This window comes from Emydura macquarii, unplaced genomic scaffold (genome assembly GCF_026122565.2).
Source record: "Emydura macquarii macquarii isolate MOO-44397 ecotype Brisbane River unplaced genomic scaffold, CSIRO-AGI_Emac_v2 contig_3603, whole genome shotgun sequence".
NCBI classification, from domain to species: Eukaryota; Metazoa; Chordata; order Testudines; family Chelidae; genus Emydura; species Emydura macquarii.
In genome coordinates this window covers 7,653,747-7,678,722 of record NW_027133740.1, presented here as the reverse complement: position 1 = coordinate 7,678,722, position 24,976 = coordinate 7,653,747, and the positions used below count along the sequence as shown (strand labels likewise).

Sequence of the window (24,976 nt, the reverse complement as noted above, 5' to 3'; positions counted from 1 at the left end):
GCTTTTGATACGGTCTCTCACAGTATTCTTATCAGCAAGTTAAAGAAGTATGGGTTGGATGAATGGACTATAAAATGGAGAGAGAACTGGCTAGAGCATAGGGCTCAACGAGTAGTGATCAATGGCTCCATGTCTAGCTGGCAACCGGTCACAAGCGGAGTTCCCCAGGGGTCGGTCCTGGGGCCGGTTTTGTTCAACATCTTCATTAATGATCTGGAGGATGGGGTAGATTACACCCTCAGCAAGTTTGCGGACGACACTAAGCTGGGGGGAGTGGTAGATACCCTGCAAGGTAGGGATAGGATACAGAGTGACCTAAACAAACTGGAGGATTGGGCCAAAAGAAATCTAATGAGGTTCAACAAGGACAAGTGCAGAGTCCTCCACTTAGGAAGGAAGAATCCCATGCACAGCTATAGACTGGGGACCGACGAGCTGGGCAGCAGCTCTGCAGAAAAGGACCTGGGGGTAACAGTGGATAAGAAGCTGGATATGAGTCAGCAGTGTGCCCTGGTTGTCAAGAAGGCTAATGGCATATTGGGCTGCATTAGGAGGGGCATTGACAGCAGGTCACGGGAAGTGATTATTCCCCTCTATTCGGCATTGGTGAGGCCGCATTTAGAATATTGTGTCCAGTTTTGGGCCCCCACTACAAAAAGGATGTGGACAAGTTAGAGAGAGTGCAGCGGAGGGCAACCAAAATGATTAGGGGGCTGGAGCACAGGACTTATGAGGAGAGGCTGAGGGAACTGGGCTTGTTTAGTCTGCAAAAGAGAAGAGTGAGGGGGGAGTTGATAGCGGCCTTTAACTACCTGAAAGGGGGTTCCAGGGAGGATGGGGCTAGGCTGTTCTCGGTGGTGGCAGATGACAGAACAAGGAGCAACGGTCTCAAGTTGCAGGGCGGGAGGTCTAGGTTGGACATTAGGAAAAAGTTTTTTACTAGGAGGGTGGTGAAGCACTGGAATGGGTTACCTAGGGAGGTGATGGAATCTCCATCCTTAGAGGTTTTTAAGCTGAGGCTTGACAAAGCCCTGGTTGGGATGATATAGTTGAGGTTAGTCCTGCTTTGAGCAGGGGGTTGGACTAGATGACCTCCTGAGGTCCCTTCCAACTCTAATATTCTATGATTCTATTATTCTATGGAAAGTGCTATAAAGTGCTGAGTATAAAGTACTCAGAGCACAGATAGTCTGTGTACAACTTATGTACAACAAGGAAACCAGTGAAAAATCCAGGACAAGGAAGGGGAAAAAATGAGAAAGTGCCTCAGACTGTTAGACTTTATACCTTAAAATAAAAATCCATATGGAGGGAGGAAGGGGGTGAGATGCAAAACAAATATCTAAAAAATGCAACTTTTTAATATAATTAAAATGTAAATTAGTTTGAGATAAATGTATTTATTTAAATCCATATTAAAAAAACCAATACAGTATTGGCCAAACTTTTGATGTCAGAAGAGCCTATACCCAGCACAAATAACAGTAATAAGTAATTATCAACAATACTTAGCGCCATTATAGCGCCTTGCATCCAATGATTTCAAAGGTGGTATTAAAGTACAATAAATTCTTGATTCTTGAAGAATCTTTCTGTGTGCCTGCCTGAAGTATGAAAGAGACATTCCAGGAAAAGTCTGTCTAGTAACTCTGTCAGGTCAGTTTTATGCATCACACAAGAGACTTGGTTTGGATCCTTGTCTGTCCTGATAAAAGGAGGGTAACCGAGGAAATGATAAACTTTCATAAATCTGTATAATAAAGAAATTCCCAGGTACTTATGACGATGGATTGTATTTTTGTAATAACATAAACATACCTTAAATGCCATAAACTTGTGATATGGTTTAGGAGCCCAAGCATATATCTCTACAGCATTCTTTAAGGCAATCACCAAGAACTTGATTCTTTCATATTTCACTAAAATTGAAATAAAACTAATATTAAAACATCCATTTTACTCAAACAAGATTGCACAATTTATCTCAAGGAACAGCTTCTGACTATCTTTCCATGGTAATGTTTTTATCTGATACACAGAGATGGATTTAAAGTTTTACCAGGATTGTGGCATGCTGATATTTTGTTGCCTTATTCCTGTACTTCTGTTCAAAATACTATCGGTGTAATGGAATTTTGTTCGGCTAAACCATCTAGAAATAAGAGGAGGAAAATCCTTCTTTTCCTTTTTGATCAGATCAGATATAAGACTACAGACCCAAAGGAAAAAATAAGATGTTTGATTATCTTTCTTCAGCAATTAATGCTATATGTGATTTAAACATATTTAATAAAGGTGAATATTTAATAAGCTAATTTTAAAGACATTTCTTTCAAAAACTCTTCCATCAGACAAAACCTTCCTCCCCAGTGGAGTATAAGCTGTGAAAAGAAAGAGCACAACTTAAAAAAAGATTAGTCCATATATATGAATTACCACCAGCAGTTATAATAGTTAGGATCAAATTTCCAGCAACATCAATGTTCATGCTTTATGACATAAACGGATCACCAACTGATTTGCCAACTGAGTTCAGAAAGAAATTTTCTTGCCCACAATATGCAGTTAAATATTGCAGTTAGTTATGTGGACTTTTATATCATCCTGTGAAGCACCTAGCACTGGCCACTGACAAAGACAGGATTCTAGACTAGATGATCCATTATTTGTTCTGGTGTGGAAATTCCTATATTCCTATCAGAAGAGTGCAAGGATACTATCACGGCTGATAGGTGGTAATCTGAGCAGTACAACATGAATGCTTGCCATTCAGTTTAGTGGTTTTCTTCAATGCATATAACCAAGGAAAGAGTCTCTTCCTGATTGCTACTACCTGGGTGAAACTGTGATAAAAAACAGCCTCTTCAAAATTGTGAATTGTTCAGAAATAAGGAAAACTGAGTGAAGTCCTCTCAAGACCAATTGGTCAATTGATTAATTGGTAGGTGCATGACAGAGCCTGATTCTCCTCTCAATTATACCAGTTTTACATTGGTGTGACTCCATAAATATTAGTCAAGTTACTCCTGATTTACAACAGTGACAGGGGGAATCTGGCCCTTGGGATCATGTAAACATCAAGCAGAGTTGTCCCTCAAATTCACTACTTTCGATGCCTCACAGTTTCTCTTTTGGTGCTAGAACAAATGTAATGGTTGCTTAATTTGTGGTTTTAATGGCTACACTGAGATTTCTTAAAACATCTTGCGAGTGCAATCCTCATGAGATGACTAGATACAATACACACACCCTGTTCCACTTACCAACTTTGTAATGTATGCAGCCTTCCAAGTCTCCAACAGTGATCCAGCCTTGCTTCTTTTCTACTTCTGGGTCATTGTGTAAAATTCTATTTCTTAACCAGGAAAGGTAATAAACTCGCAGCTTGTTCTTCTTTCCTATTGAAAAATGAATCTGCCCATTAATGCTTGAAGAAAAAATACAACGCAACTGTAACCACACTCACTCAATGTGACACTCTGTCCCCCTCTATGTGGCCCAGCCACCACTAGAGATTTATGAGTTTTGGCTAACAGAAGAGAGTCTTTTAGTTCCAGCAATGAAAACTCATGCTTTTGGATCCAGAGGTGCTGGGTTCAATCCCTGCATCTCACAACTCATCTAGGGTCATCGCATTATATGACATTGATCCACTGCACATTCCAACCTCACCGCATGAGCTTTCCTCATTCCATTCTCCCACATCTATACACCTTCTGACATCATCTGGTCCATGAACCCTTCTGAGTAGCTCTGCAATTTTAATCTTGCACAACCAGCTATTGCTATTTGAGATAAGTTCCATTATTTAATAACATGCTAAGTTTGTGTGTCTAGCTGTGTGGTGTAGCACTGCACCATTCTGAACAGACAGTCAGATTTGGATGTTTGTGATCATGCATGTCACTCTCTAGTGGCTGCAGTCTAACAGGTTACTAATACTGTTGCTCAAGTGTAAATATTTCTTGGGTTAACACTAGCAAGTGCTAATAAAGACCCAATTCAGATGCATTACATGGCTCCCACTGAAGTCAGTGGGGAGGAGAGAAGCCATTAGCCAATAGATTAATTGGATAACACCTAACTCAGGGAACTCCCAATCACACATATGCCATATTCCAATCACCTTGGCAAGACTATTAGTTAAGCGCACTCATTAATGTAGTTCTACCTTCCCATTTTTCTTCCTCACTACAATTCCTATAACTTATAGTCTTTTCAAAAGTACATAGGAGCAATAAAAGAAGGTAAATCAGAAAGCAGCATTTTTAAAGAAATCCTCAGTGAAGGGAAGAAAAATCTACACTTTAATGGTTAGTAGGCCCAGGAGGAAGAAACAAACGAGAGAAAGGGATGGGATCGCAAACAAAACTACGGCTATCAAATTGTTTCATTGGAGTACATTTTATCACTAAACACAGTGAGAATTAAATGTGCACAGTAAGTTAAGAGGAAAGGTTTATGTAATTCCCTGTACCCTCCCACCTCTGGATGATGGGAATACTAGCGTCAGTTTTCTCAAATGGGAGCTTATTCTAACGGTCCTATTCTGTAGCCTGCAGGTGGGACTGCCACACTACTTCCATGGCAGTTCTGCATGTGGAGGGCCTATACAAACAGGCTTTAATATTTAAATATCCATGAGGAATTATCCTTTGATTCAGACTGAGAGCAAAGAGTTGTTGGGTGAAAACTGAAGTGGTGACAAGCCCTTGATTATTAAACTCATTCGTGTAGTCTGGATGAACAATCTAGCATTTCCTCTGCCTGCAGGACAATAAGCCACATGCTGGCCATGGGAAGCATCTTCCCTCCTCAGTAAATGAAAATATAACATGAAGAACAATGCCACAGTGGCTTGTGATGGAACAAGATGACCTAGGAGGTGTTTTCCAGATCTAATTTCTTTGATTCCACAATTAAACTCAAAGCTAATCCTACAGTCCTTCCTCTGATGTTAATGGGCTGGGTTCTGTCTGAGATAGATCTGCTCCCAGGAATTAGAAAGGAAAGGGTTGTGAACAATAAAGCAGAGTAACAGGTGTACCTGATATTGTTACAAGGACATTAAGTCCTTCTAGCACATCCATCTGTTGAAATCGCCTTCTGTTGATCAGGTTGTAGACCTTTCCTTGGCCACTTCGATCCAACAGCATCAGCCCATTTTCTGTACCAACTAGTAGGTTAACACCTAGATATTAAACAAGCAAATGGGATGAATGAAACAGTGCTCCATTGCTGATGCTTTAAGGGCCTGGTCCAAAGCCTACTGAAGATAATGTGAGTTTATCAACTGATTTCCATGGACTTTGAATCAGGTCTTAAAGCTCATTCTCTGCTACCTCAGGCTCCCAGAAAGGACAACAAACACAACCGTACAAACCTAGCATGAGATTATGTGTCATAAGTATGCATAGCATCATGAGGAGTACTTCATTAGTCAGTTGGCCCTCTTGAAAATTTTACCTCATGTTGCCTTCTAGTACCCTGACTGCAATATCATAACCATTATAAGCAAGCACTTATTATATAAATTGCTGGACAATACACTATACTCATGAAACAAATACAAGGCAGAATGAGTTTCTGAAACGGAGATCTCAATTTTCACACTTGTATGCACACAGTTAGACACCCGCCTCTGAAATTGGGGGCTTTAACTGGTAATTGGACACCTTTGGGTGTCTAAGGCCAATTTAAGAGCCTACATGTGATGTGGATACTTAACTTAGGCTTGCATGCTGCGCTTTCAAGTAGTGACACTGCTCTGGGACTTGCATTTGCATTGTAGCAGTGTCCACCTGGGATGTTACTGCATGGCAAGCTGTGTGCTGTAGATTCACACCTTGGCTTGCTGCGCAGTAACTCACCATGTAGACAAGCCCTTGGGTCCTCAAATTTCCATCAGTTACAAATTGCTCAAAGTGCCCGTTGTGTAATGTGAGGCTGCTGCAGGCTGAGGCACGGTTGTATGGTGAAGCAGTCTTTAAAACCATTCACATTTCATTTTTGGCCCCAAGCGCTAGAAAACTTTGCAAACAAGTGTTAGGTAGTTAGCAGTTTACCCCATAAAGCAGCACAAAGTATTTCCGAATTGAAGCGCTTCTTGTACTTCCGGATCTCCGGCGTGTCGCTATGAGGGCGGATATTGGTAGGGTTCACATTTACCACGGAGATTTTCCTTGCCTCATTCAGTTTGGCCTGTTCTTGTCTAAGCAATTCACTGGTAAACAGTGCTGAAAAAAAACAAAAAACCATATTAGTAACAGCTTCCTCAACTCCTGGCTATTTTTCCAGTCTGCTTGATTCAGTAGGGAAATGTTCATTTTATTTTCTGATTATGGATAAGTCTTTAAAAATGTTATAAACTACATGGCCTTTAAGATAAATATTAGGTGATGGGTGAACACCAAAAGCTTAGCTAGCTGTTGTGCTAAGACCACAGCTTGTCATGTTCACCAAAATTGTCTCATTGTTTCCTTGAGCTCCCTCCCTATCTGTCTATATCCACCTGTTGTTTCTTGTTTTATACTTAGATTGTAAGCTCATACTTAGATTGTAAGCTCACTATCTTTTTGTTCTGCGTTTGAACAGTGCCTAGCATAATGGGGTCCTGGTACAGTTAAAATAAATAATAATAAAAGCAACCAACATTTCTGAACTATCCGAATCTCTGCTTGATTCTGCAAAAGGGCCTGGAAATCTCTCACACTGACAGAAATGATGGACATGCTTTTCACTACTAGTTCCTGCTTCCTCTCAGGCCTGTCTCATGGTATTTAATCATTCCTGGGTTTTGGATGGAAAAAGGAATGCAGAGGAATACAAAAAATATCCAAAAAGGAGTTCATGAACGTTTTAAGTTTGGATTATGTTCTGGGTGTACATTCTGATCTCATCCAGTCCATGGGCCCATGTTGGCCACATTGCTTCTTACCTGTAGCAGATGACTCCTCATCATCATCTTCATCCTCATCAGTAGGGGAGGTCTGGTACACTCTGGTATCCACAAATGGTGTGAAAGAGGCTTTAGTGCTACTTCCCATGCCGTACTACAAAGCAAGCAACAGGTTGACGGCTCAGAGGAAGGGAATAATAATGAAGGCCAATGTTTTAGCTCCCAATGAACAACAAACTATGGCTCACTGTTCAAAACCGCGCTCTTTGCCCTGGCAGATCAGTTTTCTATGTACATTTTTTTAAATCATTATTTATTTATTATAAATTATAAATCATTATTTATTCATTAATCAAATGATTAAAAAAGCATTAAATAAACATTATATAAAAAGGTAGATTCATGAATGTTTGCATTCTGCTTTGAAAATGAAAGGCACTGCACTACGCAGTGTAAGTGCTAACTACTGAACACATGATGACATGAAAGAAAAATCTTATTGACAAAGGTTTGGGATGGCTGTATATTTCATGAATGACGAATCCAGGAGTGAATTTTGCAGGATATCCCGGCCAAACACCAATTTAAACTTTAAACCACACTGCCCTGCAATATTGTGTAATTGGGACATGACATGCATTTTACAGAAAAACTATTGCAGGAATGTTTGAGAATTTTTTAAAGTATTCCCATTGCTTTTTTTGGATGCCTATGCTTGTAAAGCTCAGACGTTTTAATTAGCATGTCTTCAACTATACAAATCTCAGAAAGAGAGAAAAATAAATAATACATTTTAGGAACCTCTGAAAATTGCCTAGGACAGCTTTTGTAGACATAATAAAGTTACAGTTTGACTATGCACTAGCATGTGATCTGCCAGGGCAAAAATATAGAAATATTTATCTCATTGGTAAAGTTACGAATCCTGGACCTCTAAAAAAACACCCTATTCTAGCTCTGATGGAGTATGTGATATTGAACTTTAAATCTATCATTGACCCATCTTATTTGTCAAGCTACTTTAATTCTGAGATGAAATCACATGTTTGTGGGGATGTGGAGGAGAGGAAATATTTGTGTGTCAGGTTGGTAGCAAAGATTCAGTATCTTAGAAGTAGTCCCAATACCTGGCAGAAGTGAATTAGTGGACAGAGCTCCGGTGAGGTGTTCTAAGAAACATGTTAAATAAAATTTATCACAGTGCTCTATTATCTATCATGATTCTGCAGTTTATCACATGGATGTAACCATCACACGTGTACAATAAACATTGTTCCTAAATCATACCACTTAGCACTGGAGGTTATTTCAATGGGCTACTTTGTTTCAAGAAGTTAGTTTAAATGACTGCAGAATTAATATGAGAGGGCCCAAAAGGTTATTTCTTAGATAATAAAATTAAACCTGAACATATCATAGCTGCTGACAAAGCTGAGGCTTTGCAATAGAAAACTGGGGGGGGGGGGGGGGAATGGGGAGGGGGAGTTCTCCCATCACATTACTCTCTTTTTAGATCTATTGTTTTGTTAGTGCAGGAAAATAAAGCTAAGACCTTCTCCAGAACAAAATGAAATTCTTATTGTGAGAATCATGATGCCATGTTTTCTTCTCCATATTTGAGCAGCTTACTCATCTATCATCATATTTACCCGGGCTATACTATATTTAGGACCTATATTAAATGCTGTTACAATAGCAAGAATCAAGTCTTTCCACAAAAGAAGAAACACCATTCTCATTTTTCTTCCTTAGCACAGATTTCTTTTAAAGCCACTAAGGGCCAGAAAAAAATCTGCGATATTTGTGCAAAGCCAAAGCTCAAAGCCACTGCACTGGGTAATTGCATATCGCACAGACTATAAGCAGATAAGCATACACTTTTATAAGGCTAGTTCTCTGGAAGGTAAGCGTAATCTTACACTGCTCTCAAAATGCTGCTTGGGTTTCAAGCAAAGACTGCAAGATCTCTGAGGGAACTGATTACGCTAATGAGTTTAAGAGCGAATATTTTGTTGAAAAGAGGTTTCAAGTTTCTCATGATTCATATATTTGGCTTCCAAAATCTCTCGGTGATGGTTCGGTGAATGAAAGTCTTCTTAAAGTCTAACTCATGGAACACTTTGAAAGGCATTCTATTTAGAAACAATTCTGCTATGGCAGATTCTCCCGATTCTTCTCTGTTCTTTAGCACCAAGGATATTTTATATGAAAAAAAATATATAAGGGTGAAGGCAGCCTTTATGATTAAAGTAGAAGTACTGGGAGCCCGGAGATCATGGTTCTAATTCTGGTTCTGAATTTTGGCACACTGCATAACCTTGGATAAGTCACTTATACTCTGTGTACCAGAATATCCTTGGAGGTTCAGAATATTGACCACAACTATCTCACAGGGGAATTGTGAATCTTCTCTTATTCAACACATTTCAAAGTTTGAGGAAGGAAAATGCAAAGTAATACCACAATGAACAAAAATGCAATTTTAACAGACAGTTCATCTGGCAACAAAAATTACCAGAGGACTAGGAGAGCTCACATAAGGAAATATTTAAAAAGCTTTATGCATAAACTTTTCAAAAGCACCTAAGTGACTTTAGAGCCAAAGTCTCATTAATAGTCAGTGGGAGCTAGGGACTTTGTAAAGTGTACCCCTTATGGAAATCCTGGCTAAGATATAATTAAGGAACTATTAACAGCCTACAAATATCTGAGGGCTATAAATGCCAAGAAAGGAGAGGGATCATTTAGGATGGTACATGGAGATATAACTAGGGCTAAGGGGATTATATTTAGAGAGAGAACATTTGGGCCTGATATCAGAAGAAACTTCTTGACAGGAAGATGTACTGTAGTAGGTGTGGAACAGCCCCTAAGGGAAGTAGCAGCAGTCTCTTTGTTTGAGACTTTTAAAATTAACCAGAGAAAACACTAGAAACTGTACCTTAAAGCACATTCCTGCACTGGTGGGGAGATGGCTTGGAAGTGGTTGTTTTCTGTACCTACCTTCCATGATTCTCTGGTTGTTTTCTACCCTATCTTTCTCTCCTATTCATATTCTTCAGTGACATCACTGTTGTCCCCATGACAACAGGTTGTGATATCAAAAATAAAGAATAATTAATTCCTATTCAGGGAATTAACAGCCTGAATGAACTCTGAAAAAACAGATCATACTTTCATGCAAATGTACTAGCAAAATATAATACACACACATACACACACACAAACATGACTGTGTATATATACACACACACACACTATTTTGTGTGTGTATGTAAAAAATATATACATGCAGAATTGTTTCTACATAAAATGTCTTCTTCAAAATTTTCCATGAAGCATCAGCAACTCTAGAAGGGAAAGTTCAATATTCACAAGGATTTTTTCAGCTAAGAACAAGGGACTTTCAAATACAAGATTTACGATGGATGAAATCCTCCATTCTGATGTGTCAAGCTTTTTCTTTCTTTGCTCAGACTCAGCGATTCTTCATCTAAGATGCTGGCATTTTAATAACTTCCAAAGCTGTTATTTAAATATTAAGACCTCATCTTCCTGCAGGTCCCATTCAACCTTTTATAAACCTCTCTCTCAGCTTACCAAGCTGCAGTCTGAGATAATACTAGGTCTCCTCCAATCTGTTTAGCCCTGACATATCACAGCTGGTTCTGCAGAGCTGTACAGATGGAGTAATCACTACCTTTCACTTCTGCAGCCTACGTTCAAACCCACTCTTGATTAAAGTGACCAAAAGTTAAAAAAAATACAAGAAATCTAATTTTTAATAGACATACGCAAAGGGTTCACATTAAAAGCAGCTTGGGTCATCATACTCCCTTCCCACTCAATGCAGGTACATGCCAAAATACTCTTTATATTATATCTTTGGCATTAGTCAGCATGACTGACACTGTTTCACAGGGATGAACGTCTGAGTCTGCCAGAGGGCAGTTAGAATACATGTGTGATGGTGAAATAATGTAGAAAAATGTGTTTCTCTGCAGGAATAAACTGCCACCCTTAGAATTCTTCTGCCCAGAGCCCTTTCCCTAAAGGAGAAATCCACTCCACCTACACAGAGTATGCCACCCCCACAAAACAGGGCCAGGGCTAAGTGCTACCACGTAGTCCTTCCGCAGCTACTCCTCCAGCCAGTGGGCCTGGATAGCAGCTGCAACCCCATCATGCCAGTTGTATGAGGCACTGGGGTCACTGGATCTGCATAAATTGGACTCTGAAGCCCTTTCTCAATGTGGCCTCCTGCACCAGCCTATACAAAGCCAGCATGGGAACCTTTGCCCTGCTGCGCGAGGGATACGCAGGCAGGGCTGTATAAACCCATAGACAATGAAGATCCCATGTATGGATTGGACACACTTGTCCTGGGGTGAGTTTCATCCTCCATCCCAAACTTCCATGCAAGAAGATATCTATGATGATTCCTACTCTGACAGGAGGTTTCTGCTAACAGCACCATGTGTCATTTGGTGTCTGAACTGAAGCCAATACACTCAGCTTACGCCCACTCCCAGCTTGTCCAGCCCTAGAAATTCTATTTTTGAAATGTACAGGATTTCTTTGGTTCACACACTATAAATGTATGTATTTAAACACAAGCCCTTCATGTTGTGTCTCCATTTTTAAGAACAGTCTCAGAATGACCTCAGAAATATTTGCTTTTTATAAACAGCTAACTCCCTCTTGTCCTTAAAAGGAAACAGATAAAACCTTTAGGCCACAACATGCACCATAGAGCCTTACATTTTCAAAGGAATGGGATCCTTTATTCCAAGCAGATATTGTTATTTATTATTAATAAAGGGGATCCTTAAAACAGCTGGGTAATCTAAAGTGAAGACAGTATGATGATAAATCATTTAGCCTACACATAAAAATAAAAGAGCTATTTTTTCTTGGACATTCACCCACAGATTTTACTTAATACTGGGTGATGTGGACTCGCATCTGAGAGCAGAATCTGGCCCAAAGAAAAGTGTGTATGATATATAGTAAGTGACAGTGAATTGCAGGCTTTGATTCATTCTGTGTATATGTAAGAACTTGAGTTTGTTAGGATTTTTGTATCCTAATCTGCAAAAGTCACATTTAACCACTCCATTGCTAAGCAGCTGATAGGAGAGTCACTTCATCCTGAATGGAAATACCGACAACTTCAAAGGTATGCTATATTTTTTACCTAAAGAACTTCATTGCATTTTTCTAACCAATCTGTTAGTTCATCTTACCATTAGAGATGAGCCAGAGGTGGATTTCTGGTTCCAGTGGAGTTAATAGTAAAATGATTTCAATAGGGCCAAGATTTCACTCCAAGATGCTAAGTACAGATCCACATCTGTGCTTTCACAAACTTCTAGGATGTCTGGTTCAGGACCATCATCACTAAACATTGACATCAACTGCTGGGTTTAAAATTAGCCCTAGTGCAAATTTCCACCATTAAAACATATAACGATATATCTAAGTGGATTCAATGTTACTTCAGCTACGTTCATAATCATAATCATGGACTTGAAACAGAGAGGAGAGTAGAGATGACTGGAGGAAAACACTGAGACAGCCCCTTCCTCAGAGGATGTTAATACTTGTTCAAAGCAACACGAAGGAAGAGGAATAGCCATGTAACAAAGAGGCCCCACCACCTACTTCAGCCACTGAGTCCATATCTTGAGCATGAGTGGAGACTCGCCCCAGGGCCTCGGTCGGTGTGCCTGCAGGTGAGTGGCTTTGTTGCACCAGATCAGGGAGATTGATGTGCCCTGCAAAGCCATTGCTGGCTGCATGGCTAGAACGCTTTTTTTCACCAGTGGTCTGCAGAGACACAAGGTACAAGGAAGAGGAGAGGGAAAAAAACAAACAGATATACTGCAGTAACCCAGGTACCAAAGCAAGCACAGAACAAGGGCCCTCTCTGCCATATTCTCCCCCATGCAAATCTGGCAAGCAGCAAAATATAAAACAGGAGAGAATTAATCACAAAGTAAATTCAGAAGCAATTAGCCATGTTACACCAACAGGAGAAGTCTGATTATGATGATTTTGGATCAACCTTTTTGTAACAAAGTAACCGTGGACCAAATTCTACCTTTGCGCATACAAGTGCAAACTCCTCTGGTATTCCCAAGTTATTCTGTGGTCATTTTTGCCAAAAAATAGGCCCAGGCCATTAACTTCCATGGGATCTGTGCTTGTATGGTGGAGGACAGATTTGGTCCCTCTGACTTTTAAAAGCTACAGTGGTAAGTGGTCTGGTTGCAGGGTACCCACAGTCGCTAATACAGCTTGAAAAGAAAGTGTCTGGAGTACAAAACAGCAGTGAACAGCATCAGCATGTCCCTTCCACAGAATAACAGATCTATTCTTGTCTTGCTACGTGTGCAAAGCTCCTATTAGCGTCAACAGAGCGTACACGCCTCAGTGGAGAGGAGAAAAACCCTACTCCACATACATTTTTAGGTAAATGCTCTAATCCAATAAAGTCTTATTTAATTCTCTCCTCTCCAATAGGCCCCCATTGGCAACCAATAGAGCAGATCTGCTCTCTAGACCGCACAAGTCATCTCTGACACTTGTTTGGAGAATTATGAGTCTAGCAGAACTCACAGCAGAGCACTACAATTCCAACTAACTGTTGCTAATATCAATGATTAGAGAAATGCTTAATCAGGCTACTGTACCTGAAAGATTACTGGGGTTGTGATATGCAGCCACAGATGACATAGCCCTGATCCTTGCAGAGGTCAAATTCTCAGGTTACGCAAGTAGCAAAGACAGAGGAAGGAAGGAAGAAATGATTTACCTGAAAATTCTTTGGGGCTGATCAGTGTTTGGAATTCAAGGCCATTCTCCATTTCTCCATGACATAACTGAGTCTGCCAAGTAACTGTCTATTTCAGATGCCTTTGCAGACAAGGGCCCTATTTCTTTCAAACAAGTCATCACTCTCTCTAGCATGTGTTTTTCCCCACACAGATAGGTATTGTTATGGAAGTTCTCTCCCCATTCCTATTTTTATTAGCCATTACACCTGCAGCATATCAATTTCTGTAGCTAAAGAGATGTATCGATTTGAAGTGTTTGTAAAGACCAACTCAAAAACACAATCTGACTAGGGTAAACAGTGCCGCTGACAAGTGCGATAGCCATTTGCTTTAGCAGTGTTGTTGTAGCTGCGTCAACCCCAGGATATTAAGAGAGACAAGGTGGGCGAGGTAATCTCTTTTATTGGACCAACTTCTGTTGGTGAGAGAGACAAGCTTTCAAGCTATGCAGAGCTCTTCTTCAGGTCTGGGAAAGGTAGTAAGAATGTCACAGCTAAATACAAGATCAAGCAGATAGTTTAGCGTAAGTAGTTAGCCCCTGGGCCAAGGGGCATGTCCTTTGATTATTGAACATCTTTCACCTTAAAGGTGTGCACTGTCCTTGTGCATGGAAGAGGGCAGAAAGGGCCTGATCCAAGGCCCTTACAAGTCAACAAGAGTCTTTCCACTGACTTTATTGGGCTTTGGATAAGGTCCTAAGAAAGAAACAGGAAAATGTGAATATGGCACTATATTTTCTATTACCAGTTAGATTTTTCAGTTGCCTGATAGTTTTAAAGTCCTTGACTGACACCAGTACTCTCATATGGTATTGTTTGTGCAAAGCAAGTTTTACAGTAGCAATGCTTAATACCAGCATTTCAAAAGCATCTGGTTCGTCATGGCCATGGCTTATATCTGTATTCAATGTAATTAACTTCAGTGGCATGACGAAGTGGACAGGTATCACTATGCTTCAAGAATCTTTGTACAAAAGACAGCAGTGGATTAGATGGGTTTTACACAATGTGCCCATTTTGCATGGACTCCATTTCTGATTCAGTGGCAGGATGAAGTTGTGAGGTTTTTTTCTGCTGTCTCCTTTCTTCTAGCGATACATGGAATTTCTCTCTCTCGCTTTGCATCTCAGTGAGATGTCTTTGGCTATTTCAAAGGGGGAGCAAATAGCTCTCTCACCTTTCTTTGTATATTCTTCCTGCAAACGGCAACTTCCAGCTGAAAAACGTTTGGCTGGTGGAGAGCTTGGGACCATAGCAGTGCACTCCTCATCCCTGTCATGGCCTGGAGTAATATTGTGATGAGGGCTAAGAGCTACATTATCTGCTGTTGGAGGGCCTGATCATATGTCACCTAGGCTAACCCTAGAAAGATTTTTTTTTTCTCCTGCAGGAAAAAATAATTGACAGAGCAGAATGATGCTTTATTACTATAAGAACATTTGGGACTGTGAGCAGGCACCTTCTCCAATCTACTCTAAAAACGAAGTGCTCCCACTATGTACAGGCCAAACTCACATCCTTCTTGGGCTTTGGTTTTATTTCTAAACAATCAGATATCAAAGATTGGCTCAAACCTTACTCCATCGGCTTGGCTGCTCCTAAAGTTCTTCCCTCCAGACTGCCCACCCCGTATCCTTTCCTTTCCCTCACATCCTTTCGCTCATTCTCTACTTCTTTATGTTCAGGCAGGTTAATGAGTCACTGACTGCACTGACTCAGCAGAATCCAGTTATCCCTCCCCCAACCTGCCAACAGAGTGGGGCTTTTCATGCAAACACCACCACCAGCCTGTTTCAGGAAAAGCCATAGGATGATAAAGAGCCACATCAGAAAAAGAATCTGAGGCTTCTCCATGGATAATTTTTTTTTAATGTGCCTTCCTTGGGCGTGCTGTTTTATCACAATGAAATTGAAATCAAAAGAGTCTCTCTCTAAATCATCCTTGTTTTCATACCACATTCCCCACTAGGATATTCAGCTGAGAATCAAGCATGGTGGAAGAGGAGTCACACAGAATTAAATTGGGGAGATTTGATGAATGTGATGGATCAAGATTTCAAACTGGAAAAGCTGAAAATGTACCCAAAACATTCTGTGTGATGACCACAGCTTTCCCTCAATAATTCCTTAAAACCAGAAATCAAGTTTATTGTGGCCTTTGGGGACATGCCTGATGTATAACCAGGAGACTTCTTCACAACTACAATCATTGACACGGTGTTCTAGGTTTTTCTGGTGCTTCTTGTACAGGAGCCAAGATATTGCAATTAGAGTGTTCAGATAAGAAGTTATAATTATACTAAATCAACTGAATGTCTTTGGCAGATGGTTAAGTGAAGGTGGAGAGGGGTTGAAAAATGGTGAAGAGAAAAGGAAACTTTGGGCCAGATTCCAAACTCTCTAACAATGGTGTAAATTGAGAGCAACTCCTTTGGGCTGGATTTCCTCTGGTTTTACAGCACAGTAAATTAGATCAAAATCCACTCCCGTCTTCTAGTATTATTATTATCCATTGCTGTTTGTAGTTGTGAGAATCATGTGTTTGTCACATTTGTTTAGACTGTATAATTATATTACTGAGCCAATGAGCACAATTTAATCAATTATTTTCTGTTTAGAATACACAATATGACAAAACCTTCTGAAGATATTCCATAGAAACTCTTATCTCCTACTTACCTCCCTTACCATTAAAGTTCCTTCTCTTGAAACGCTGCTAAATGTATCTGCATGGGATGTTTCTAGACCATGGGATGCCACCATTCCTAGGTTGTACGGCTCATTGCTTCCAGGAACTCCTGTTGGTCTGGTGGTGTAATGGAAAACATTAGTGTTGCAAATTTCTGTCATTAATGTAGAAAAATGTATTTTCTCTGCATCTTATTTCAAGATGGAATGGGCCTGGGTGTACCACAAGGGACCGAAGGGCACATCTAGACTACACATTGAACCTGGGTCCATGGATACATCTTCACAGCACATCAAAACACTGTGGCTACCCCACGTCAGCTGACTTGAGTTCTCAGGGCTTGGGCTGTGGGACTGAAAACCACTGTGTGGAAGTTTGGGCTTGAGCTGGACCCCGAGCTCTGGGACCCCACGAGCCCAAACGTCAACACAGCAATTTTTAGCCCTGCAGCCTGAGCCCCACAAGTCTGTGCCAGCGTAGACGTACCCTATGGGACCTGGGTTTGTGGACTCGGTGTTTCCAAGCCAGTGCTTGAGCATCTATACTGCATTGTATGCATGTGAGAGTTGAGGGAGTGCGCCTCACTGATGGGGGCGCTCAACAAATTCCAGGATTGGGCCTTCAAGCATTTTGTTTTGTTGTGGTTTTGGAAGTTGAGAAGCATGTACAGTTATTATGGTAACTACAGTAGGCCTGATCTGGCTCCCACTGAACTCCGTGGGAGTTTTGCTACTGAGTTCAATGGGAGTAGGATCAGGCCCCATTAATTTAAGTGCAATGTTGAGAATTTAATCTCTAACAGTAAATAATTTTCCAGTTGGACCTATAAAATGATTGATCTTCAGAGTCAATGAATCATCTGAAGTTGTGACTGAGCTCCTAGGACCAGTCACTGAACTCGGAGAGATGGAATATTGGCAACACCACACCAAAAGCAATAGGGATAGGAAGGTGTGATATTACATATTCTCAAACTCTGCCACAATGCAGATCACATCTTAGCACAGAGAGTCCTAAGGTCATCTCTCTTCCCATTCATGATTGCACTGTCACAACTATAATGACAGCAATTGCCTACATGGAAAGTAAAATCAGTGAAGTACTGATGTATCTTTAAAGTTTAAATTCTGAGTGAAGCGCCTAGATAGAGAAGCACATGGCAGCAAAGAAGAGAAACTAGCACGTGACCTGCCAACTCTCTAATGACTGCCAGCAAGTGGCCAGTGGATTGCCAGTGGCCCATAGACCAGTTTGGGAATGGTTGTGCATCAAGATAAAATTATGACTTCCTGAGGTAAAAAGCATTTTGCAATTTCACAGCCTAGCCCATAAATAATTAGCCTCTTACATAAGTCTTGGGATGTCACTGACAGGCACTGTCCCATCATGCGTTTCACTTTCACCATCCTCCTCTTCCTCTTCACTGCTTTCCGATTCCTCACTGGAGGAAGAGTAGTCAGTCACTTTTTTCAGAGGGCGATTGGTCTCTTCGATACGCAGTTCCCTCAACTCTTTGGCTAATGCAGTCAGGTCCTACGAGGAGGCAAAAAAAAAAAAAATTAAAAGCCAACATGAATTGTATTTAAAGCAAGAAAAGTGTCACACACATCTCTTTGAAAGCCAATGCTACAGCACGAGCAACAAGAAACAGCATAACAGAATTATTACAAACATCAAACAAACATAAAACAATGTTTGTAGCATGTAGCATTTATTAAACAAAACAAAACTGACTTTATGCTTGTTGAAAATCAATCGCCAACCTATTTTTTAATATGTATGTGTGTGTGTGTATATATATAAACACATATGTATATACACGTCAAAATTATATTTGTTGAAAAGGTGAAGTTCAGTCACCATCATCGTAAACTGGAAAACAAGATTATTTCAAAGATAGGTTTGGAGACTTTCTTCTGCAGCACACAGTCTTCTGAACCTCTCAAAGACACACCATAATGGTATTTGTTCTGTTATAAATGCCATTGGAAAGAAAGCAATGGCTGCATTTCCGACAGAATGGTGCAATCCCTAAGGCAAGAGCCGTTTCAATTATCAGTCTGAGTTGGCAGGAAGTTGCTGGGAAGCAGTGACACAGCATCAGAGTCAAACTGCTCAGCTCACTGCAGCACCAAGTTTGGTCAAGTTTTTGAGTCATGGCTCTAAGTCAACCATAACAATTAAAAAAAAAAAAAAAAAAGAAAGGCCCTCAGCAGAAATAGCTTAAACACTTTTTGTGAAATGTGCAATACCTCCAAGCCTGAAAGTTAAGGAAAAAATGAAAAAGAAGTAGAAGTTTAAAAAAAAAAAGAGTAATTTTTCAGTTTACCATGACTTTGATGAAATCTTAGACCTGACAGTTATATAGAATAGACAGTTACTTAAGTACAAGGGACATTGCAGGCACCGTGTAGAATATAGACTTTTTATTATCTTACATGCTTTTATAGCAATGCAGGGGGAAGCAGTAGGGTAAAAAAAAAGCATGAGAGCTCTAATTAGAATGGGTTAGAGTACTCTATTGCACAAAGCATGCACATGATGAACAACGCATTGCAATTGTCAGTCTTACCATTTCTCCCTATATTAGTGACCGATGTAGCCATCAGTGCATTCGGTCAGAGATAAAGGATTAGGGAGAAAGAAACTCATTGAAAAATACTAAATTCCACAATTTTCTTATGGCCATATTCTCTCTCTACTGCATTCCACAAATCTCCAGTATACTGTTCCAGCAGAGTGACTAGGATAACAATATTAATTAAAATTGTACAGGGAGGTCTTAAAATTCGCCCCTTGGCAGCAGAAAAAAAAATATGAAAACATATAATTGAGACTGAAAACCCAGAGATTTTTTTTAAATAGAGAAGCTGTAATATTTTGCAGATCAAATTCTACTTTAGTTGTTTGTTTTTCCTGGTTTAAGGATGTAATAAACTCTTAGGGTGTCATTCGGATTAGAAACTCAAAATGAAACCCTCATAGCATTCATTAAGTGAAGTGAGTAATCACCTCTAATTCCACACAGATCAAATCAAATGCTTTATTGACATTTAAATTTGCCCTAAAGTCAGACCTAATTGTTGTCTGTTGCAGTGAGAAACTATCTGTCATTTGAAGGGGAAAAAAAGAAACAGCATGACTGTTTCGCATTTCAGAGGGGATTTTTATTAATATCGTGATTTGAGGTCAGTAGTCGTTATCTCAGTGCAAAGACTTAGTATGGAGACATGCCTACATGCTGCTCTCAGTTACATCCTCCTGACTAGCAGCTACAACCCCTTTGATTTACTCCCATGCAACCATACCGAATTCATCTGATGTGAGTGTAACTGAGTTCAGATTTTGGCAATCCATATAGATATACTTCTGGTTTCCGTGGCAGCAAGACATCCACATATGGGAAGAGCTTTTTCCCTCCCCTCCCTCACACATTTTTGTGCCCCACCATCACTAATCACGAGCAACATGGCCACAGAAGAAACTTGAGGATAATTTTTTAGGTAACTCTATTATTGACATACATCATCTCATCCATGCTTTGAGAAACAGATAAGAACATATTCCATATTAAAGAGCATGGTTAGGGGTTCATGACAGAAAATAGAGGGACTGATTCAAAGCCCACTGAAGTCAAAGGAAAGACTCACTGAGTTCAGGGGGCTTTGATCAGGTCCTATAAATGCCAGTAAAGTAAAATGAAATTAAAATTCAGGTTCTGTTTTGCAGGAAATAATACCTTGCTTTTCTATAGTGCTTTTTCATTTATACATTTCAAAGCACTTTACAAAGGAGATGAGTCATTATCTCCATTTCACAGATGGGGAAACTGAGGCACAGAAAGGGAAAGTGACTTGCCCAAGGTCACCCAGCAGGCCAGTGGCACAGATAGGAATTGAGCCAAGGTCTCCTGAATTCCAGTCATTCTAACACTGCCTCAGGTATGCTACATTTCTCCCCAAAATAAAATGCTGCCTGCTCCTTTAAGAAAGGATTTTTATTATGATTAAAGCAAGAATATGGTATTTAAGACTTTATTTCCAATGCCAATAACTTGGTGATTGAAATATAGACAACTCCATAATCAAAATGACTAATTAATCAAACAGCTTCTATGACTTGTTTGGTTTTCCTAAACTGATGAAATAAGAATAAATGAAGATTTGAATTGTTTAAAGATGTTTTCAGCCTATAGTAAAAAACCTATTCATTTGGGAATCACTTTCACTGACTCAGTTAGATTTTTTCCCAGCTTTCTAAAGCAGTTTAAAAGAAAACTGCAAAACAGCATCACAATTAAAGTTGTAATTTCCTCAACATTTTAGGCCTAGCACCAATTATTTCCAGGCATCCAGGAACCAGACTGTGAAAAACTGGTCTCCATTTTCACACCTGCAATTTCCAAGCAAAGGTAATTGTGCATATACAACTGCATCCATATTATTTCTGCCCACAAACTGCAGCAACCAAGAGATTTAAATCTAAGCACAGAACTCTGATTTCTTAGGGCCATCTGGCTATCCTTAAAGACACTGAATAGTAACTCACTTTGCAAGTAGTCTCATAGAAATCAATCAGGTTGTTCCCAGAGTAAGATACAACCTCAAAATAATAGTGATAGAATCTAGTGTTTAGAAAACAAGCATGTAACATCTCTGTCTGAGAGCGTTACAATCCTTCAGCCAGACACAGAGTAGATCAATGTAAATACGTTCTTAGTCTTCCACTGGTCGTAATCAACAGATAGTTACCCAAATATTGTTTAATACCAGCTTAATTAGTTTTTAATATCTAATTTGGACATTATAATAGCAATAATACTTTCAGTTGTCACACAATACCATGAGATAACCAATATTTTGCAGTCTAGGCTCTGTCTTGGGATGGTTAATTATTTGATGCTATCACTTTCCCTAGAAAATGAGCACTTGGTAGGATTTAATTGATTCCTTGCCTCACTCTTGGACCAACTCCCCCGCCCATCCAACAATTAGAAAGGAAGTGCTCTTTACTTCCAAATACATGTTTGAAATGTTATTACTGAAGGTGACAATGTATGAGATAGCACCGACAGTGCTGTTAAATTACTTTTAATTGCAAAGACTTCTTTAGATTTAATATTTTCTGGAAACAGATCAGTTCAGTTTCCAGCTCATTTAATTTGAATTTTACATTAATGTAGTCCATATTTGGATATTGATTAATGTGTTTTTTATTACCAAACTTATTAAACAAAATGCATTGCTCATGTTTAGTCCAAGAGAACTATTTTATTTCTTCTACTTTTTATAGTAAATCACTTTAGAAAGGGGTCATTTACTACTGTACGTGGAAATGCAAGTTATCAGTGCAGTTAACAACAGAGGTTAGTGCATGTTCAAATATTTGTAAGACATTTCATAAATACTAGATCAGAAATGTACTACTGACAATAGAGTCTTTAGTGTATATATTTAAAAAATCAACATTGTTAGATGTACAAATGTTATTAACATATGGTACAAACTGTAAAATTCATATAACTACTTTTATTTTTTAAAAATGTGGATGTGCTGTAAGACTGGCATTGCCAACTGACCCTGTTACTAAATGTGAAGCTAGACACAGCTCAGGGGAACTCAGATCTCTGTTGAATTCTCATCAGCCATATTAGTGAAATCCACACGCAGAATCTTGCAAGGAGCAGCTATCTTGCAAACCAGCCCTTAAGACTTACTGCATTTTCCTGAAAGAACATTGCTTAACTCTCAGCCTGATCCTGCAAGGTGCTGAGTGTCTTCAACTCCCACCAAAGTGAAGGAGAGTTGAGTGCACTCAGGTCCTTGCAACAGAGCTGCTCAGCACATGGCAGGATTTGGCCCTTTATTAGCATTTTTATTTAGTATGAATTCACTCCTACTCTGCTATATTAGCTGGAAATATTTTGTGGCATCATAACTACAACTGCATTAAGTGACATCAGTATGCCAAAAGAGGTGCTACGGTGACTTCCCTAGCAGATGAGATTTAATTAGTCACAAAAAAGGCACAGCGACTCATCTTCAACTTACACTGCCCCACTAACGTATTCTAATCTTATTCTGCACGGAGTTCCTCTATGGAGTGAGAGAGAGTATCCCAAAGTCCACGTCCATTGAATCCTTGCTCTTTCCATTCAGGCTGCCAACAAATTGTGACCCTGTTTGGTGAACTACTCTTCATTCAGAATCAGACAGAGCCAATTAAATCATTGCCTGGGGGAAAAGGACTCCATATTCCACCATCACTTCTGAAATATCTAAGCTCCATGCCTACTAACCATTTTCTAAAGAAATGAAAGTACCAGCTTATTTTTTGGTCCTAAGGTGAGTTTACATTACTAATAAAAAACAAATGGTTTTCCGTTCAGCAAGGGTGTTTTCACAGGTCACCCCTAAACTCACATGATAAACACTGATTTTTTTTTTTTTTTAAACAAAAACATCTCCCCATCAGAGAAGACAGGACACTGGGCTAGATGGACCATTTGATCTGACCCAGTGTGGCCATTCTTATGTTCTAAGATGAAGTTCTCTGAACTGCTATTAAAGGGTGAAATTCTGAGATCCTTACCCACATTGAACAGCGCCTTTGCTTTGTTTACAATCCCTTTGAAATCAATGGGGGATACTAGTAGAATAAGGTACAACTCAACAAATGCAAAGACATCAGAGTCTGGCCCTGTTTTCTCCCCATAAATGCTAATTTAGGCCTTTGTCTATATTTGGGATTAGCCCCGTTCCAGCCATTGGTGATCAGCAACTGGTATAGCTATGTGTGTAAACCCCAAATGTAGGCAAGAAAAACCACGATTTGGACCAGTTGTGCTTATCTGAAGCAGGGCAAGCTCAAGCAGTACAAGTCACGGCTTTCCTTTTCTGCACTTGGGGTGCTGCCATTCACTAGTGCAAACCCCAAGTAAATACGAGGTCTTAAAAGGTAAAGGATCAGATTCTTAGCACAGCTCCGCTGACTACCATGCCGATTTACACCTGCTGAGAATCTGGCTCAGAATATTATAAACTAACAATTCACCTGTGATTAAGCAGCTCCTCAAGTTATCATGCTACAGTCAGAGCAATGCAACCACAGAGCATCAGCTCTGACACATGCTGTCAAAAAGAATGACTGTTATTCGGAGATGGCTTCATTGGAAAAGTGGATAATCCTGCTCTTAGTTAAATTTGTGCTTCCCACTGAAATCAAAGGGGTCAGATCGGGTACAATAGAGCAGAATCTGGCCTCTACTGCAATCCATTGAGATAGCCTCTGTCAGGCTAAGAAAGTTCCAGTCTCGGTTTATTCCCTTTAAAATGCACAGAACACTGATAACGTGGATTTGCTCTGCTCATGAAGGTTCACAGTAGTTCTTGTTTTGGTCTCTGTGCAAGTAGTCTGCAAATGGATTTTGTGAATCCAAACATTGAGCAAAATGTATTAACAGATCAATTTCCCCCCTTAGATTAGCTCACTGTATCTAAATACAATCTTCCAGTTGTGAAAATCTGAACCAGGATAGCATTACCACCTTTTTGAACGCAGCACCAAGAAAACAGTTTGACATTAAGCTCTAACTAGTCAACCTTGCAAAGGCATGACCAACTAAGAAAATATATCACTAACCTCATCTATCGCTTTCTTATAGCTCTGGGAGTAAGGGAAGATTAATCAGCGTCAGAGGAAACAGATCGGGACAGGAAAAAGCCAGAGGAAGGGCAAGCAGGTTAGAAATAAAATTAGAATTGTTAGCTCAACGCTGTGAAGTGTAAAGAAAAACAACATCAACAAAACATTAATACACGTTAAAAGAGAGAAACAGTGGAAATCCATTTGGTTATTGAACCCGATGCACTCTGCAGTTTTAAAATACAGACCTCAGACACAACATTAAACCAGAAAGAAATACCTTGGATGGGATTTTCACAGGTCTTTGCCAAAAAAGCAATAAAATAAAAGTGCACAGAAATGACTGCCAGTTTTGTTCTTAAACTGGTGTGACTAGCAACGGCTGGGTACCAAGCCTTTGAATGCGGCATACCCCCTCTACAAGGCTGCTCTAGAAATCACCCTACAATAAACACAATGCAAAGGTGTACTATATGCAAACCCCAGCCCCAATCGAACGAAGCACTTCAGGGCATGCAATCTCTATGCATTCATATCTCCCATAGACTCTTGCTATACAGCAGATTTAGAACCTCACAACTGGTGATGGGACTGTGTTTGCCTCTTTCTACTGGTTCCCAAGGTTGCGTGATTGCCATTAATGAAAACATGGCCAATTCCACCAGGGCATAATTTAAGACTCACAGCAGGACGGCTTGGTCGTGTCACATCCCTGCTGTCCTCCTGTTTCATCTTAGATGGTTCATGTGAGAGCACAGGTGACCCTTCAGGCTTGACATTTCCTGGGCAAAAGCAAATCAAGTTATTAGTGGGAAATTAAAGTCTTTGACCAGACAGCAAAACATGCAGAATGACACTGTGCTCTCTTGCACAATGGCACCTCTGAAAAATTCAGTGGCTTCTCATT

The 24,976-nt window shown here is 39.9% G+C and overlaps 1 protein-coding gene across 12 annotated transcripts in view; it reads right to left on the bottom strand.

The window, feature by feature from the left end:
* The window catches only part of TNIK (TRAF2 and NCK interacting kinase), a 279,439-nt gene that overhangs the window by 13,771 nt on the left and 240,692 nt on the right, over positions 1-24,976 (bottom strand). For 8 of the 12 annotated variants that reach the window (XM_067536582.1, XM_067536587.1, XM_067536590.1 and 5 more), the window contains 10 exons: positions 24,754-24,851; positions 24,067-24,090; positions 17,774-17,958; positions 16,416-16,542; positions 12,563-12,727; positions 6,938-7,052; positions 6,066-6,236; positions 5,048-5,191; positions 3,264-3,398; positions 1,819-1,919 (listed from right to left, as the gene is read on the bottom strand). In XM_067536582.1, coding sequence (XP_067392683.1) covers positions 1,819-1,919; positions 3,264-3,398; positions 5,048-5,191; positions 6,066-6,236; positions 6,938-7,052; positions 12,563-12,727; positions 16,416-16,542; positions 17,774-17,958; positions 24,067-24,090; positions 24,754-24,851 — 1,265 coding nt within the window. Of the gene's footprint in view, positions 1-1,465; positions 1,706-1,818; positions 1,920-3,263; positions 3,399-5,047; positions 5,192-6,065; positions 6,237-6,937; positions 7,053-12,562; positions 12,728-16,415; positions 16,543-17,773; positions 17,959-24,066; positions 24,091-24,753; positions 24,852-24,976 lie in introns of those variants that run through there. The other 4 variants (XM_067536586.1, XM_067536580.1, XM_067536583.1 and 1 more) reach the window with 4 other exon arrangements.